This window comes from Equus caballus, chromosome 31 (genome assembly GCF_041296265.1).
Source record: "Equus caballus isolate H_3958 breed thoroughbred chromosome 31, TB-T2T, whole genome shotgun sequence".
NCBI classification, from domain to species: domain Eukaryota; kingdom Metazoa; phylum Chordata; class Mammalia; order Perissodactyla; family Equidae; genus Equus; species Equus caballus.
Genome location: NC_091714.1, coordinates 15,382,291 through 15,399,049, shown reverse-complemented (window position 1 = coordinate 15,399,049; position 16,759 = coordinate 15,382,291). Strand labels below are relative to the sequence as shown.

The 16,759-nt window shown below is 40.6% G+C and overlaps 1 protein-coding gene across 9 annotated transcripts in view; it reads left to right on the top strand.

Annotated features, from left to right (window-relative positions):
- The window catches only part of ESR1 (estrogen receptor 1), a 344,709-nt gene that overhangs the window by 113,980 nt on the left and 213,970 nt on the right, over nt 1-16,759 (top strand). For 5 of the 9 annotated variants that reach the window (XM_070256168.1, XM_070256165.1, XM_070256167.1 and 2 more), the window contains one exon: nt 14,352-14,542. In XM_070256168.1, the coding sequence (XP_070112269.1) occupies nt 14,352-14,542 (191 nt within the window). Of the gene's footprint in view, nt 1-14,351; nt 14,549-16,759 lie in introns of all 9 variants that reach the window. The other 4 variants (XM_070256164.1, XM_070256166.1, XM_023632845.2 and 1 more) reach the window with 1 other exon arrangement.

Below are 16,759 nucleotides of genomic sequence, written 5' to 3'. Positions count from 1 at the left end.
AATGTTTCCAGTGCCATCAATTCTCCAGCTAAAGAAAATACTGTTTTTCCTATTTTCAAATGAAGAAAAGTGGCACAGAATTACTTACGTGTTAAGTAACTTATTCTAAAGTCCCTTAGATAGTGGTTTAGAAAATTCTGGCAAACTGAGCGTGATTTATCCAAACTTGAGATTTCTTTGGCTCTATGATCTATTCTTGTCTATGGGAAATTCAGGCAGGCAATTGGGCACACATCAGGACTAATTTACTAACCTTTCAAAGTATTTTAAATTATTTTAAGGGTTATCATGAAATTAGTTTCATATATTTCAATTGAATTGTTAAATTGAATTCAATTTAAATAAATTCAAAAGATTTACTGGCTACCACCTATACATTAGATGTTGCTCATAAGGATTCCACAGTCTAACAGGCATGAAACCCGTATAACCACTAATTGCAATGTGGTGTGAACGGGAGCCAGCAAGATGTGGGTATGAGATACAGAGGTAGCAGAGTGGAGAAGTTGGGTCTGAATGTGATTAGGATCTCTCCAGACTAAGAGGGGCTGGGCGGCGATATTGCTGGCAGGCGGCAACACAAGCAGAGGCACGAGGAGGGCAAAGACGTGGCAGGTTGGAAGTGCCCATAACTGGTTGCTGGATACAAAGAACAGAGAAAATGGGTGAAGGGGCAGCAGGAGATGAGTCTGGAGAAAAAGACTGAGGTGTTCCAGAGAGCACTTTGCGTATGTTACCCTAGGTCAAAGAGATATTCATAGCATTCCAAACTCCAAAACTCCCCATGAGTTACAGAATTGCTGGCCATGGTAGGGTGTATCACATCCACCGACCCAATCTTCTCTCCATGAGATCCATGTAGTGTGTGGCTCTCTATGTATCCTGCATGTTCCTCATTTCTCTGGATAACAAGCTCTGCCAACATAGATGTTGCTATACTACAGAGCGATCTATCGTGTCTTCTTAGAAGTATGCAAGACTTTTATTTCTTTCTTGCATCAGTAGCAGAAGGATAGGTTGCTCTTTGAGCCTGCTTCCTGTAGGCTGGATAGCAAAATCAAAGAAGAATAACCCTGAAGATTTAGTTTTCACTTTCACATCTAAGAGAGCCTTTAGTACTGACTTAGAGCTGTTAATATTTCTGGTCACTGATGGTGTTTAAATTTGTGTTGGAATTGTGATTTGTGTTAAATTTGGCCTTGGTAATGATGAAATTATTCTGTGCAAAAGAACCTCTGTTCATTTTAAACCGTATCCACATTATCTCCTATTTAGAATCGCTCATTTGCTTTGGAACCCTCTGCAGCCATGCGTGCTAACCTGGGCAATGCCGCAGCAAATGAATTATGTCTACTTTGTCTTTGAGATCTCTGCTGCATTTTCTTCTATTCAAGTTCCCACCTCAGTCATTGTTGATAGAGCTCAGTGAACTGAGAATATGTCAAATTTACAGAAGGACTTTCCCCCTTTTATTTGTCTCTCCATGTCTTGTCTCCCTTCCCTCTAGTTGTTTTTTTCTTCCTGTCTTCTCATGCCTCATATTAAAGAAGTGACATTTTTGTGTGAAAGGCCTTTTAGAGTTAGAAACACAATGGCCACCACTGACAGCTCCCCCGACAGAATGGGTATTTGTCATCTTTACTGGGTCATGGGAGGGAAGGCTGGGTAGACTTACATGCAGTGTTACCACCTCGTTCCAACTCATCTTTTATGCATTTTATTACTCTTGGGAAGAAGTTCTGAAAAATGGGCTGTGGCAGTCGTTAGAAGAAATTCTAGCTGGCTCCAGATGTTATTATTGGTCACAAACATGGGGCAGAATCATGGTCACACAATCCCAGAGCTGGAAAGGAATTCAGAAAAAGTAGTTGAGACTTCTCATTTTACAGAGAAGAAGCGGAGACCCAGAGAGGTTTGGTGACTTGCTTAAGCCGTGCAGCTGCTGTTGGCAAGCTTTTTGTCTAGAACCCAGGAGTTCTGTCTCAGTCTAGAACTTTTCCACCACCATACCCTGCCTCCCTTATTTTATCCTCAAGTTTATTACATTTGCAGTGATGCGATCCCTAATGACGTACAGATTCCCAAACAATTTTTGTAAGTAAAAATTTCTGTTTGCCATTTTGGACATGCTTGTGTGGACTTTTTACGTGATGACATATTGTCCCTATCTCTCGGATAGGATAATGAATTGAATGATTTATGGATCACGCTCAACAGCAGTCCGGAGGCCAGTGTGGGAGCAGGATTGATTTTTGGTATTTGGAGTTCGGCACTTGTAGTGCCTTTTCCAAAGGCTCGAGTCTTCTTCCTTGAGTTGTCTCCTGTCCTAGAGCAGAGGCTATCCTTTGTCTCTTCCTTCTGTTCCCCCTGTTTCTCCTCTTTTTGTATCTGTCCTTTGTCCTGGTACATTACCTGGCTGGTAGTAAGTAGATGCTGATGCAATGCTGTTGAGTGAATGAATGAATGAATGAATGAATGCATTTCTTACTATTTCTGCATGTGAACAGACTCTAACTCTCCTAATTTGGCGTCATATTTTGTGTGGAAATCAGACTTGTTTTAAGAAAGTGTGATGTCAAACCCATCTCTCTCTCCACTTACTCCTTTTGTGTCAGCCGTATGCCTTGTTTCCCATCTCGCTTTGGGCTTCTTGTCCTCACCATTCATTAGCGCTCGTGACAGGTTGGTGTGAGTAGAGAAAGGAGAGGTGGTGAAGCTCAGATCAGGTCATTTGGTTCTGCATTAGTAACTGATAAAAGATATTGAGTAAATGTGGTTTTTAGGGAATTTTGCACCAGGTTGCTCTTGTTTCCCATTAGTGGGGAAAATCAACACTTGCTTGTATTTTGGGGTGAAGATATTTTTCTTAAGTGAGTGGTAAAAACCTCTTGACATTTTACAGACAGCCTTAAGTTTTGAGCGGCGAATGCTAATGTTCTTTCTGCTTAAAGAATTTCAGAACTCTTATATCTGAACATTAATGACACATCCTTTTCTATTTGTTTATGAGTTAAAGTAGGCATTTTCCGTAATCCTGTTTTTGGGAGGTATTCTAACTTTCCTTGAGCCATTGTCCTGTGCAACTGTCAGCTCCATTCACTCCGTTTTCATGGAACTCAACAGAGTTTTCAACCTTTGCACTAGAAATTGAATTAACGCTTTTCCTTAAAAATGTATTATTGGATTTGTAATAAATAATTGTGGAAAGTTCTAATGGGATTACTGTTTATGAGTTTGGGGATGAGATCTGACGTAATGACTTTGTTCCCAGATGTGATGCACTCTGCTTCGTTTGGGATGCATCTGGGTGGAGTTCCCAAGGATTCCATTCTCTGTTGGGAGCTGGGCTCTGAGATCAGGCTGCCTGAGTCCTTGACTCCACCATTTCCTGATTGCATGGCTTTGCTGAGTTACCTGATCTCTCTCTGCCTGGGTTACCTCATTTTAAAGCACTCCAGTTATAATAATACTGCTTGGGGTAGGTCTTATTTGTGTGTTTGTGAGGGAGATTGTCCCTGAGCTAACATCTGTGCCAATCTTCCTCTATTTTTTGTGGCATGCTGCCACAGCATGGCTTGACAAGCAGTGCCAGATCTGTGCCTGGGATTTGAACCTGTGACCCTCGGCCGCCAAAGTCGAGCAGTGGGCGTAACCACTATGCCACCAGGCCGGCCCCCTGCTTGGGGGTAGTTTTAAGGTTAAATGATTTAATTACATGCAAAGCACTTACAATAGTGCTGCCGCAACCATAAATTTAGTGTGAAAATTTGCTTACCTGCTTCCCCAGATCCTTTTATCTTGTCAGACTAAAGGTCGTGGTGGGTTTTCCAGAAGTCCAGGTTGTTGTCTGAACTTTGAGCAGAAGCTGAAATAGCAGCCAGAAGTCTCTCCCTACATGATTTCATGGAGCTACCTTGAAGTACGTATATCACCAGTCGTTTTTTGGAAGAAGTTTTCTCTTTTTTTGCTGAGGAAGACTCTCCCTGAGCTAACATCTATTGCCAATCTTCCTCTTTTTGTATGAGTTGCCGTGACAGCATAGCCACTGACAGACAAGTGAACCAAACCCGGTGTGCAGAAGTGGAGTGTGCCAAACTTAACCACTAGGCCATGGGGGCTGGCTTGGAAGAGGTTTTCTTTTGCACCTTTCAGGAAAGAACATTATCTGTCTCTTTTTTTTTTTTTCTGTGAAGAAGATTGGCCCTGAGCTAACATCTGTTACCAGTCTTCCTCTTTTTGCTTGAAGGAGATTGTTGCTGAGCTAACGTCTGTGCCAGTCTTCCTCTATGTTGTATGTGGGATGCCGCCACAGTGTGGCTTGATGAGTGGTGTATAGGTTCACACCTGGGATGCGAACCTGCGAACCCCAGGCCACTGAAGTGGAGCGTGCAAAATTAACTGCTATGCCACCAGCCTCTGTTTATTACCAGAAGGCACAATAAATACAAATACAATTATACTCATCAAATGGATAGTATGAGGCAAGAGATAAGTTTTCAGATAAGAAGTGTAAAGGAGCTGGAGTCTTTAATTTCCAAAAGAGTTGCAAGGACCTATTTTCGTCATCCAGAAAATAATTTTTAATTTTCCTAGACCGGAACATAACTATCATATGGTTTAGGGGGTTGCCCAGATCTGGCCCAGGACTCATTTAACTTGAGATTTTCTGAAAATGAGATTAGGATTTTTTCTCTCTCTCTCTACCATTTTAAAACAACTTGTCCATTGTTTTTAAGAACATCTATTTACTGCCATGGAAAATAGAGATTATATTAAAATCCAAATACAAAATTGTATGGAGAGGCAAAATACCCGGGTAAGTTCTGGTCATAGACGGGAGCCACCTGTAGCTTATGTCCATGCCCATCGTTATTTAACGCAGAGAGAAGTATACAAGAGACCACATTCAGATTGATTTGTACGTTGGTGCACACACAGGCATCAGTAATTGGCTTCTCATTGTCTTGATACGGCATTTTGTTATTGGAACAGGTTCAGCTGTGCCACTTGCAAAGTTGTTCTTAAGTCTTTATTGATTAATTTATGCAGCAGGTATTTCTTGGATACTTTCTGTGTGCAAAGTACCATACCAGGTGCTTTGGGGGTGATAAAAAAATAGTTAAAGCATAGTTTCTACACTCTTCAAAATCTTGCGGCCCAGTTGGGAAGGCAAGACGTACAATATGGAACTTACAGTTTTACTCATCCTGCAATCAGCTATTGAATGCTTACTATTTGTCATTACTGTGCTGGATATTGGGAAGCAAAGGTGACTGTAATAGGATCTCTTTCCTGGAGACTGACAGTGAACACGTGTGATGATACTGAGGATTCCAGAAGATGTGATAGTCTGGGAGCACTTGTTGATTCTATTGAGAAAGTGTCTGTTACCTGAGAAAGGGGCATTGTCATTCAGGAGATATTTGCCATTTGGCCAAGATAGGAAGCATAGGCCCAGAGACGTGCTAGCTTGGTTCAGGCAGGATGACACAAAATTAACCATCATGGGGAGGGATAAGGCCGGAGACTGGACAGTGGCCAAGTCATATTGGCTGATGCTGAGGAGTCTGCATTCCTCCCGCAGATCAGGAGGGGTGGTGGTCTTAGTCTGCAGTCTTTTGGGGAGGCCATTCGTGGACTTCAGTAGGCCTGTGAATACCCTAAGATCATAAGCAAAATCTGTGTATCTGTAAATAAGGGTATTTTCCTAGAGTCCACCATCTAAAGAAGGTTAAGAAGCCTTTCCTCAGATCTTGAGGAGACATGAAGGATTTCACATAGAGGTCCGTTTTGCGTGGTAGAACCATCGCTTCGCTGTGGTGTGGAGGACAGCTTTGTGATGTGGGGTGTGCAGACGTGGAGCTAGAGAGGCTCTCAGGAAAACTCATTATGTCTGTACATGCATTCAGATAGCAGGTATTTATTATCACTGAACTGTGTGTCAGTCTGTGCTGAGCACGAGCTGGGAGACTGTGGGAAGTACGGCAACCACAGTCCCTGCCGTGGCGGAGGTTCTGGTGGATGGGGTAAGACACGTAATTAAACAGAGCACAACAAAGTGTTGATCCATTGCATCAGTTGTTTATTTATGCCCTTGTTTATTGAACAATTGTTTCTATGCTAGGCTCTCTTCAAGGTTTTGAGGGAATGAAGTTTACCTTTGGGGAAGACACACAATAAAATAAACATTAAAATCTGGTTTGCTGTTGGGTGGTGGTAAGTGCTACAAAGAAAAAATCAAACCAGTGTAAAAGTAATAGAGAGGATCCTTGAGAAAGATCAGGAAAGGCTTTCTGAGAAGGTGAGAAACTCCGCATGGAAGGGGGAAGCAAGTCAGAGAGAAGATCTGGGACAAGGAAGCGCTTGGCTTTGGTGGAACAGCAACGTCAGCACTTGGAACTTGGTGAGAGAGGGAGGGCTGTGTGAGGACTTGAGGTTGGAGTGACAGGCAGGGGACAGACCATGCTGGGCCTTTGAATTTTATTCTTGGTGTGGTGGGAAGCAGAGAGGGTTTTGAATAGGGGAGTGTGGCTCTGACTCCAACGTGTGTCTATGTGTTTTGACACACCACCAATCAATAAACTCCATTTCGACACCATCTACCTGGAAATAGCATCAGATGCCATAGGTCAAGGGCTCAGTCCCACAAGACCGCCCTCCACTGCAGATGCCAATTGCAAGCCCAGGTTGTCACCTATGCTTCTGACGAACTGGCTGTAAATCAGAGGTTCCCACGAACCCCTCCCTGGGTTTGATTAATTTGTAGAGTGACTCACAAAACTCAGAGAAACATTTTACTTACTCAGTTATTGGTTTATTATAAAAGGGTATAACTGAGGAACAGCCAGGTGGAAGAGATGCAAGTTATGGGGCAGGGCTGTAGGGCTTCCATTACTCCGTCCAGGTGTGCTACTCTCCCTGAGTCTCCATGTGTTCACCAAGGCAGAAGCTCTCTGAACCCTGTCCTTTTGGATTTTTGTGGAGGCTTCATTCATATGGAGGCACAGTTGGTTAAATCATTGGCCATAGGTGATTGATCCGACCTCCAGCCCTTCTCTCTTCCTCAGAAATCAGAGGGTGGGACTGAAATTTCCAACCCTCTGGTCATACTTGGTTCTCCCGGAAACCAGCCCTCATCATTCGGTGGAGTCCACAGGTCACCTGATTAACATAACGAGACAACTTGGTCTCTTCCATCACTTAGGAATCCCAAGGATTCTAGGTGCTCTGTCCCAGGAATGGGGACAAAGACCAAATATATATGTCTTATTATAAATCACAATATCACAGGGAGTGGAAAGACTTCTATGACAATAGGGAGAGCTCAAGATGCATCTAACCTAGTTCATGGAGGTCAGCAAAGCTCTCTAGAGTAAGTTTAAGCTGCAAACTGGAGAGTAAATAGGAGCTATTCAGGGGCAAGGTAGGGTGTTCTGGGCAGAGGGAACAGTATGTGTGAATGCCTTGGGTGGATCATGGGGCCATAGAACCAAAATGGGAATGCAGGAGTAGGAGCAGCCTTTTTGGGAAAGATACTTTAGTTTTGTGCACATTAAGTTTGAGGTCACATTCTTTGGGTCATTCAAGGGGAGCTGCAGAGTGGGTAATTAGCATCTAGGTCTGAAGTCTAGGAGAGGGTTATGGGATGGCAGTTGGGTGTGGCCACACACATGACAGATTCCCACAAAGAGAAGATGTCAACTGAGGATGGCAGAGGGTGAAGGGCAGAAGCCTGAGGGACACTGACATTGAGCTGGTGGGGAAAGAAAACACCGCACAGGAAATAGAGGTGGAGTAGTTGCCAGAGATAGAAGCCAGTGTCTAACTAGGTGTCAAGAGAAGTGGTGAAGACTTTAAGTGTTGTGAGAATTCAAAGGTGAAGCAGTGTGATTTGGAACACTTAGGATAAGCCTCATGGAAGATGGGGAACTACAGCTTGGTTTTATCTGATAGATGAGATGTGTATAGACGATGAGAGGCAGTGCTATGTGGGGAGATTAGTGTGAGCAATTTCTCAGAGATGGGTTTGATAAAATTTTGCTCAGGAGCTGCAAAGAGACTAATACTGCTTGGAGCAGGGAATTCAAAATTTGGGTGTAATTGTATGTGTTTTTTTTTTTTTCCTGAGGAAGACTTGCCCTGAGCTAACATTTGCTGCCAATCCTCCTCTTTTTATTTTTTGCTTGAGGAAGATCAGCCCTGAGCTGACATCTGTGCCAATCCTCCTCCATTTTTTTTGTATGTGGGACACCTCCACAGCATGGCTGGTGAGCAGAGTAGGTCTGTGCCCGGGATCTGAAGCTGTGAAGCCAGGCTTCTGAAGCAGAGCTCATGGAACTTTAACCCCTCAGCCATGGGGCTGGGTCCGTGTATGTTGATGACTTTTTTAACTTGAGTTTTCCTGGTTTATAACTCCCCTAGAATTAGAGACGGAAGTTTGAGAGTTTGTTTATGTGTGTTTTCTACCAAACATAGTTTCAGAGTTTTCATTATATTGTTCAACAGGTCCATAGCCCCCGAAAAAGGTCATGGTCCGCAGATATAGGCAATGAGAAGTTATTGAAAGATGAGTGTTGTATCTTACGACAATTCTTTTTTTAAAAATTATTATTAATTGCAGTAACATTGGACTATAACATTATATAGCTTTCAGATGTACATTGTAATGTATTTTGAATTCTATGTAGATTACATCATGTTCCCCACCCAAAAACTAATTATAATCCATCACCTCACATGTGAACCTAATCACCCCTTTTGCCCTCCCATCATATGATGGTTCTTTTGGCAGTGGCTGGCAGGATGAGTTTGAGGAATATGGGAGGCAGACTAATTCTAGTAATTCAGACATGAATTGTGCTATTAGTATTGATGTCTCAGGCAAGAATGATGAAAACAAGAAATGCAAAGAAGGATAGGCATAGTGCTTTGAAGAAATAGTTGACTAAATTCGATGATGGATTAGATGCAGGAGGTACGTTTAGCAAAAGTTTATTAAGGACCTACTGTGGGTCAGTTAAAATTGAGAGCAAATGAGACACGGTCCCTGCCTTCATCGAATTTACTGTTTACTAAGAAACATATATTTGTCAATAATCACTCAGATATGAGACTGGAGATTGTGGTAATGTGAAAATGTATTCCATTTTCATTGCATCAATTGACTACTAAATATTTCTATATGGATACCCCATTGATATTGCATATGCAATATGATTAAGAGAAAACTGTAAGGAACTTTGAATGCATGTAACTTGGGGGGCTTAATTTGATGAGGGGGCCTCACGAAGTTATCCCGCTGGTTCTTAATTACCCCACATTTCTAGGGAGTGGACATCTCTTGGTTCTTTTAATTTAGCTTTGCAAAAATATTTCCTCCAGAAACCAAGGCTTAAAAAATTTCTTTTAAATGCTTAGCTAATCAGGGGAATAATGCTTTTTGGATGGCTGATACCATGATTTACAGTTAGAAAAACAACAGTATTTGATTACTTTGAGCTTCAAACTTTTCTTTTGATTAATGAAAATCTTCCTGGAAAATACTTTTTATTGTGCTGTACTTTTACTGGGTCCAAGAGAGTCTGGACCCAATAAGAATGCCTTCAGACATCTCTCTTAATCATATTGAATATGTAAAATCAGTCAGGTATCCATTTGGAAATATGCAGTAGTCAACTGATGTAATGAAAGTGGAACTAAGACTAGTCAGTTGAGTTTCCAATTTCCATAGGTGCACAGGGGTCATCTTTTGATGTCTGATCTGTCATGGTCCTGCCATCATTTTCCCTTCCATTATTTTGTTCCTTAGCCACTTGTTTGCCTTAGACTTGCAATGTATTGTCACTGATGCAAAACATTCCTCTATTTCTCACTTGAGCTTCAGCCTTACTTCTTTTCAGAGACTCTTTAAAGGTATCTGTATGGCTGAAGAACGTCTAATCTTTTAATATGTAGCTTGACAAACTAGTCAACTTCTTATCTTCCGAGTATTATGAGAAAGAGCCCAAGATGAGAAACTAGAGAGGTTTGGTGACAATTCAGTGAGAAAGAGGTAGGAATTTTACAGAGAAGGAGATGTTTTAGCTATTTGTCTAAAGAATTATTTAAATCTTCACTTAGAATAAAGGGATAAGGACTTTCTGAAGTCTCTTATTAGGGAGGTGGAACCTGCAGATATTTAGAACATGAAATGAGAGTAGTGAATTTTGGTCCTATGAAAATAAAGAGAAGCCAAAGGGCCTCAGAGGCTGAGAGAGAAGAAGAAAGACTGCCCTAAATGTGGTATAAACATTTCCTACTAAAGAGAGGGGAAGCTAAAGGTGCCAGGTGGATGACAGGTGCAGATGGGCAGGGCCAGAAGAGAGCAAGCAGGAAGAGATGAGTCCAGGATCTCTAACTGGGCTCATCCTTGGGGACTGATCTAACCACAGGTTGGTGGCTGGCCCACCCCTGTGGCTTGGTCTGAGTCCAGACATGGACACCTCCCACTCTGTTCCTTTCCACTGCAGATGATTAGGCCAAGTTACTCTGCGTTCTAGGGACACAGATCTCTGCCTGGAGGCAGTTGTACAAATTAGCTTGGTCTAATGGATGCTCAAGACAACTTGAGTATGTTTCAAGGTGCCACAAGGCTTTGCCGCCCATGAGAAGATCTCACTTGCCTTTTAGCTTGATCTGGATTTTATTCTTTATCATGACATCTCGGTTTGAGAGTCTCCTTAGAGCAGGGCTGGGCCAAAATGATAAATGACAATGTTACATACATGAATTTCCAAGCTGGATAAAAATGTTGCTTTATGGAGAGGAAATATGGCATGTATAATTTCCCTCTCTTCTTTTTGGATGCATTCTGGTCTTATGCCCTATGTCTGCAGTGGATTTTCAGTATTCCAGGGACATCTCAAAGAAAAAGTATAGATGAAAGACATTTTGCTGACAGCATACATCTCTGCTAGATCTGGGGAAAATGGACTGTTGCTATTACATTTTTTACCAGTACTTTAACAAGCAATATTTGAATAGAACATTTATATTATTGTGAGAACTATCACTTTATTGATTCAGTCATTGATTAATTCATTTGGTAACAACACTTTTTGAGTCCCTATTCTGGATGAGGCACTATACTGTAAACACTCAGGGTTCCAAAGATGAATAAGATCCAAGGAACGTAGTAGACAGCAATGGAGATGAGAATGTGCAATTGAAGGAGTAATAATATAGTAAGTGGCAGAGAGAAGGAAAGAAAAACCTGCTATCGAGTTCAGAATAGAGATAAGTTGTTTTGAGTGTGTGGGGATTGAGAGTGGCTGGCAAGGTAGGAATTCATGCAAAAGGTAACCTTAAGAGGCAGTAATCACCTCACATCCAGTAAAATGGCTACTATTAAAAAAACAAAATAATAAGTGTTGGGAAGGTTGGAGAGAAATTGGAACCCTTGTGCACTGTTGGTGGGAATGTAAAATACTGCTGCCGCTATGGGAGACAGTATGGCGATTCCTCAAAAAATTAGAAATTGAATTACCATATAATCCAGCAATCTCACTTCTGGGTATATATCCCAAAGGATTGAAAGCAAGATCTCATAGAAATGTTTGGACATCCATGTTCATAGCAGCATTATTCACAATAGCCAAAGATGGAACCTACCCCCATGGATGGATGAGTGGATAAAGAAAATGTGGTGTATACACACACACACACACACACACACACACACACACACTGGAATATTATTCAGCCTTAAAAAGAAAGGAAATTCTGACACTTACTACAACATGGATGAACCTTGAAGACATATGCTAAGTGAAATAAGGCAGTCACAAAAAGACAATACTATATGATTACACCTAGAGTAGTCAAATGCATAGAGACAGAAAGTAGAATGGTGGTTGCCAGGGGCTAGTGGGAGGAGAAAATGAGTTGCATAATGGGTTAGAGTTTCAGTTTTATGAGACAGAAAAGTTGTGGAGATGGGTTACATACTAAGGCAAATACATTTAACGTTACTGAATTGTGCAGTTAAAAATGGTTAAGATGACAAATTTTATGTTATGTTTCTCTTACTACAATTTTAAAAAATGCAGTGTTTTATTATGCTGGGATGAGTGGAAGACACTTGGAACTTTTGCCCACGTATATACTATTCATTCATTCAACAAACAAGTATTGAATGCCTGCTATGTGCTGGGCGCTGAGCTAGGTACTGGGGCTCCAATACTTAATAAGATTCGTCGTCACTGTGAATCTGTCCATGACATACTTACTAACTGCCCCTTCACCAAAGACACTAAGCTTCTCTGGTTAAATATTCACAGCTCTTTCCTACTGACTTGAATCATGCATAAGACATTATTAAGCAACAGTACAAAGATTTGAGGTTGATTGGGGGCAACAATTCGACAGCATGATGATGAAATGGAAAGAGATGGGTAAGACAATATGAATTAGAATTGAAAACTGCAAGCCAGTGCTCTGTAAGGATATTAAAAGATAAAGAACCCCTCTTTGAGGCTGCCAACCTAAGACCTAAGTCATTTAGAATGGAAAAAATTGGCAAAGTCAGACATATTCTGCCCAAGGATGGTATTTTGTGACTATCATGGCAAGTGTAATTGGCAAACCACTGCCACAAAATCGTGGACGATATTCATGAGGGAGAAGGGTAGAGAAGGATCGTAAAATTTGAACTAAAAGGAAAGACAGTCCTTGGGAAGGGGAGGACCGGTGAATGTCAATGTGGTTTGGTTATTAGGATGGAGAATGGAAACAAGAAGCATGATCTTCCTTGTCCAAGAGACCATGGAAGCTCTATCTTCAGTTCACTTTAGCTCATCCTAGGTTTTTTTTTTTGAAGTCTCATAGGAACCTTCCCTCCATCTATCCTTCCAATATCTTTCTACTTCTCTTTTTGTTCTATACACCCTAGAACACTCTATTCATTTATTTAAATGTATTCTTGAGTGCCAATTACATACCAGGCACTGTGCTGGGCTCTGGCTGTATACCTCCAATTCTCTTATACCAACTTTATTTAGTTGCACATGCCTAGAAAATCCTGGGTTGACATACTTTCTGCTCCTATACCTGGTTAGATGAGAGATGCAAACTTAGTCTTATCTACTCCTTTTCTTATTTTCTTTCTGTCTTCTTCCAGGTGTCCTCATCGAGGCTGTTCCTTCTACCTGTGTCTTTAATCCCAAATGCTCTACTTTCCGTCTTGGCTTTATTCTGTTTTCCTCTTCATACCTTCAACCATCCCCTCTCCACTGGCCCATTCCCTTCGGTCTCCATGAAGCCTTCTTAGGTCTCTTTGGTTCTAAAAACCTTTTTTTGTCTTTATATTGTTTAGCAACCACTCTAGCTCATTCTCTTCCTGGTCTTGTCCAAGTTCTTAAAGGAGTGGCCTTGGCTCATTTCGTTTCCCTGTATTCCATCCACTTTTCTGCCCACTGGATTTTGGCTTGTGCCCATATGCTGTACTGAAACTCCTTGCTCAGTGTCCTCTTTGTCCAATCCAACTTCACTTTATCAGTCCTTGTTTTATTGGACTTTTCTGCCTCATTGGGCACTATTGATCTCTCTCACCTTATTAAAGTGTTTTACTTCCTCAAAACTTCTTACTTCCCCATTTCCTTAGTTCTCTGAGAACTTTCTGACTGTTTATTCTGTTCCTTTTCTGGAATATGCTTCCTCCGTGAAATTTTTAAAGGTTGGTGTAATCATTTTTGTTCCTCTGTTCTCATCCTGTGTGTTCTTAATGACGAATATTGAATATTGAATAGTATCCTTAAATTATGGTTGAATTATAAAAGCTGATATCCAGGGTTATCTGGAAACAATGACACAAAAACCAGAATTGTTATCCTTCTACACCTGTTCTACACTGTTGATCAGTTCATCTGAGTTTCAAATGCTCCAGCTGTTTTACGCTTTGTCTCTGTTTCCTAAAGACCCTTAATGTGGTCTAGAATTGGAATGAGCATTGGTCTCTAACAGTTCTGAGTTAATTGCAAATCCCTGAAAAAACCGAATAAGTCTATTAGAAACCAGCTAATTTCATTTTGTCAGTTTTTGGATAATATGTTCTGATGTAAGCAGTCCATTTTTAAAGCAAGTTTGCAATAAACAATTTCCCCTCAAGGTTAACATAATAGGCAAACACCTTTTGCTGCAACAGACAGCGAGGTACTGAAAGATTAGCTTACATTATGTTTCATTATTTCAAAATGTCAGAATAAAGTGGATCTGCTGCATCTCCCAGCCTCTTATTCTTTAGGGTAGAGTGCATGTTTTACACTTTTCTTGTTAATGGATTCACTGTTTTTTTTTCTCCTATTTTTTTTTTCCAGGCCAAATGCAGATAATCGACGCCAGGGAGGTAGAGAGAGATTGGCCAGCTCCGGTGACAAGGGGAGCATGGCCATGGAATCTGCTAAGGAGACTCGCTACTGTGCAGTGTGCAATGACTATGCCTCAGGGTACCATTATGGAGTCTGGTCCTGTGAGGGCTGTAAGGCTTTCTTCAAGAGAAGTATTCAAGGTAATAGTGTGTTGAAAACAACTTATTCCATTTTTAATCCTAAGAGGGGACACAACTGAGGAAGGCATATGATCAGCCATTTGTACAAAACATTGATATCTAGTAAGTCTGCTAATATCTTTGGTAGAAACGTGGAGAAGAGACAGGATCTCAGGAGAAGGAGTTGACAAATGCCAGGGCAGTTGTGGCTGAGTAATTATGCTTCCTCCACTTAGCAAGACCCAAATAGTCTTGAGCAAGTCCACAGGAGGAGGATTTCAATAGCTGGGTCTCTGAGCTGATGTCCATGCCCTGATTAGGGGATGGCAGGTGGATATTTGTGTCTTACAGGCAACTAGGCTTATGTGATAGAGTGTGATATTAATTGTCCATACATATTCTGTCTCTGCCTTGACTTTATCCAGATGAGTATTCCATTCTGATCTTTGTTCCAGACCAATTCTAATTTAACTTATTCTTCTCTTGCTCTTCTTCCATCTCTTTGTCATCTCAATGGATGACATGACCTTTTGCTAAAATGAGAAGACCCAATGGCTTGTGACTTGTAACAGGGGGCATATTATTTGTACCAAGCAATTATTACATATCCACCTGTAACATTTCATTTGCTAGTGTGCCATGATCCTTTTCTTGCATATAGTTTACTAAGTGCAGCTTCTCTGATATACTGCCAACTACATTTTATTTCTATTCCAGGAGATTCTATATTGTTGTGTTATAAGGATACTGTGGGGAAACCTCAATTACTTTGCTACCTAAAATGTCAATGCTAAGGATTCCCTGTCTGACAGCAACAGAGGTCTGAGGGCAGTTTAGGCTAACTGAATCACTTTTTGTTGTAATGGTGGAGCATTTTTCTCTATTTACCTTTTCAGCTTAAGTAAAGTTTAGTGCATAAATACTAAGAATATTTCTGATGGAGTTTCTGTATGATTCCCTCTGTGGAAATTAAGACTTAAGTAATTTGTTGAAAACCAGACTCTACTAAATTAATAGGTACTGATGGAAGAAGTAATTCGTATGGACTTTTTGCAGCAGTTCTCCAGTGTCGTGGCATGAGATGAAAGCTGGGGGCTGATGCCCACTGTTTATTTTTCCTTCCATTGCTAGTAAGATAGGTTTCTCTTTTTAAAAAACGCTGTTCATATCTTTATAGAGTAGCATGTGAGGTCAACTTGGTCCACTTTAAAAGCACTTTCTTTGACAATTATTGCTTTCACCATCTTTTAGAAATCTCCTGTAAGACTTGGACGTTTTTGTTAGAAATTTTAATCAAACTTATGATATCCTACGAGAGCAAATTTTTGTTTCTGTATATATTAATACACACATATATGTATCTCAACATAAATTATTTAATTTTACTAGCTAATGCTATCTCCATTTAGAAAAATGATATTTATATTTTGGTTTAGGTTAGGATAAGCCCTTAAAGGTTTTTTGGCAATTATCTTCATCTGTGATTTTATTGTTTCTTTGATGTTATATAATCTACAATACCATTATTTTCACCAAACATTTAGTCTGGTATTGAAAAGTCATTTGACAGAGGGAGGTTCAGCACGTAAGTTCAACTGCAAACTTGGAGGAGTCATTTATGTGAAACTGAGTTCCCTCATCAGTAAAAATGATTTAGAGCGGTGGGCAGCAAAGTTTTTCTGTAAAGGACCAGAGAGTGATTTATTTAGGCTTTGCAGGCCATATAGTCTCTGTTGCAGCTCTGGCATTGTGGCCTGCGAGGAGCCATAGAGGATATGTAAATAAATGGGTGTGTGCCAATCAAACTTTATACACAAAACCAAGTAACTGACCAGGGCCGGCCTGTGGGCCGTAATTCTCTGACCCTTGATTTAATGTATGAGCAGGGAATAGATGTTTTCTAAATCTAACATTTTGATATTTTTTGAGTACTTATTCTTACCTGCGCTAGATGTTCTGAGGGAAATAAAAATGCATGTAAGACAATCCATAATCCCACAAAATTTAGAATTTATTTGGGAAGTTTATTTGGAGAGGCAAAGGTACTTGGTCTCATGATAGAATTAGAGAGTAAGTCAGTATAAAGCACTTACTGTATGATAAAGATAAGGAAAACAATAGATGAGTAAAATAAAAGAAAATATTGTTAGTTATAAATGTAACATTATTGAGACGAAGACAGAAATGATCTTCCTGCAAGAAGCAATAACAATATTCTTACAAATTATTTTCATCATA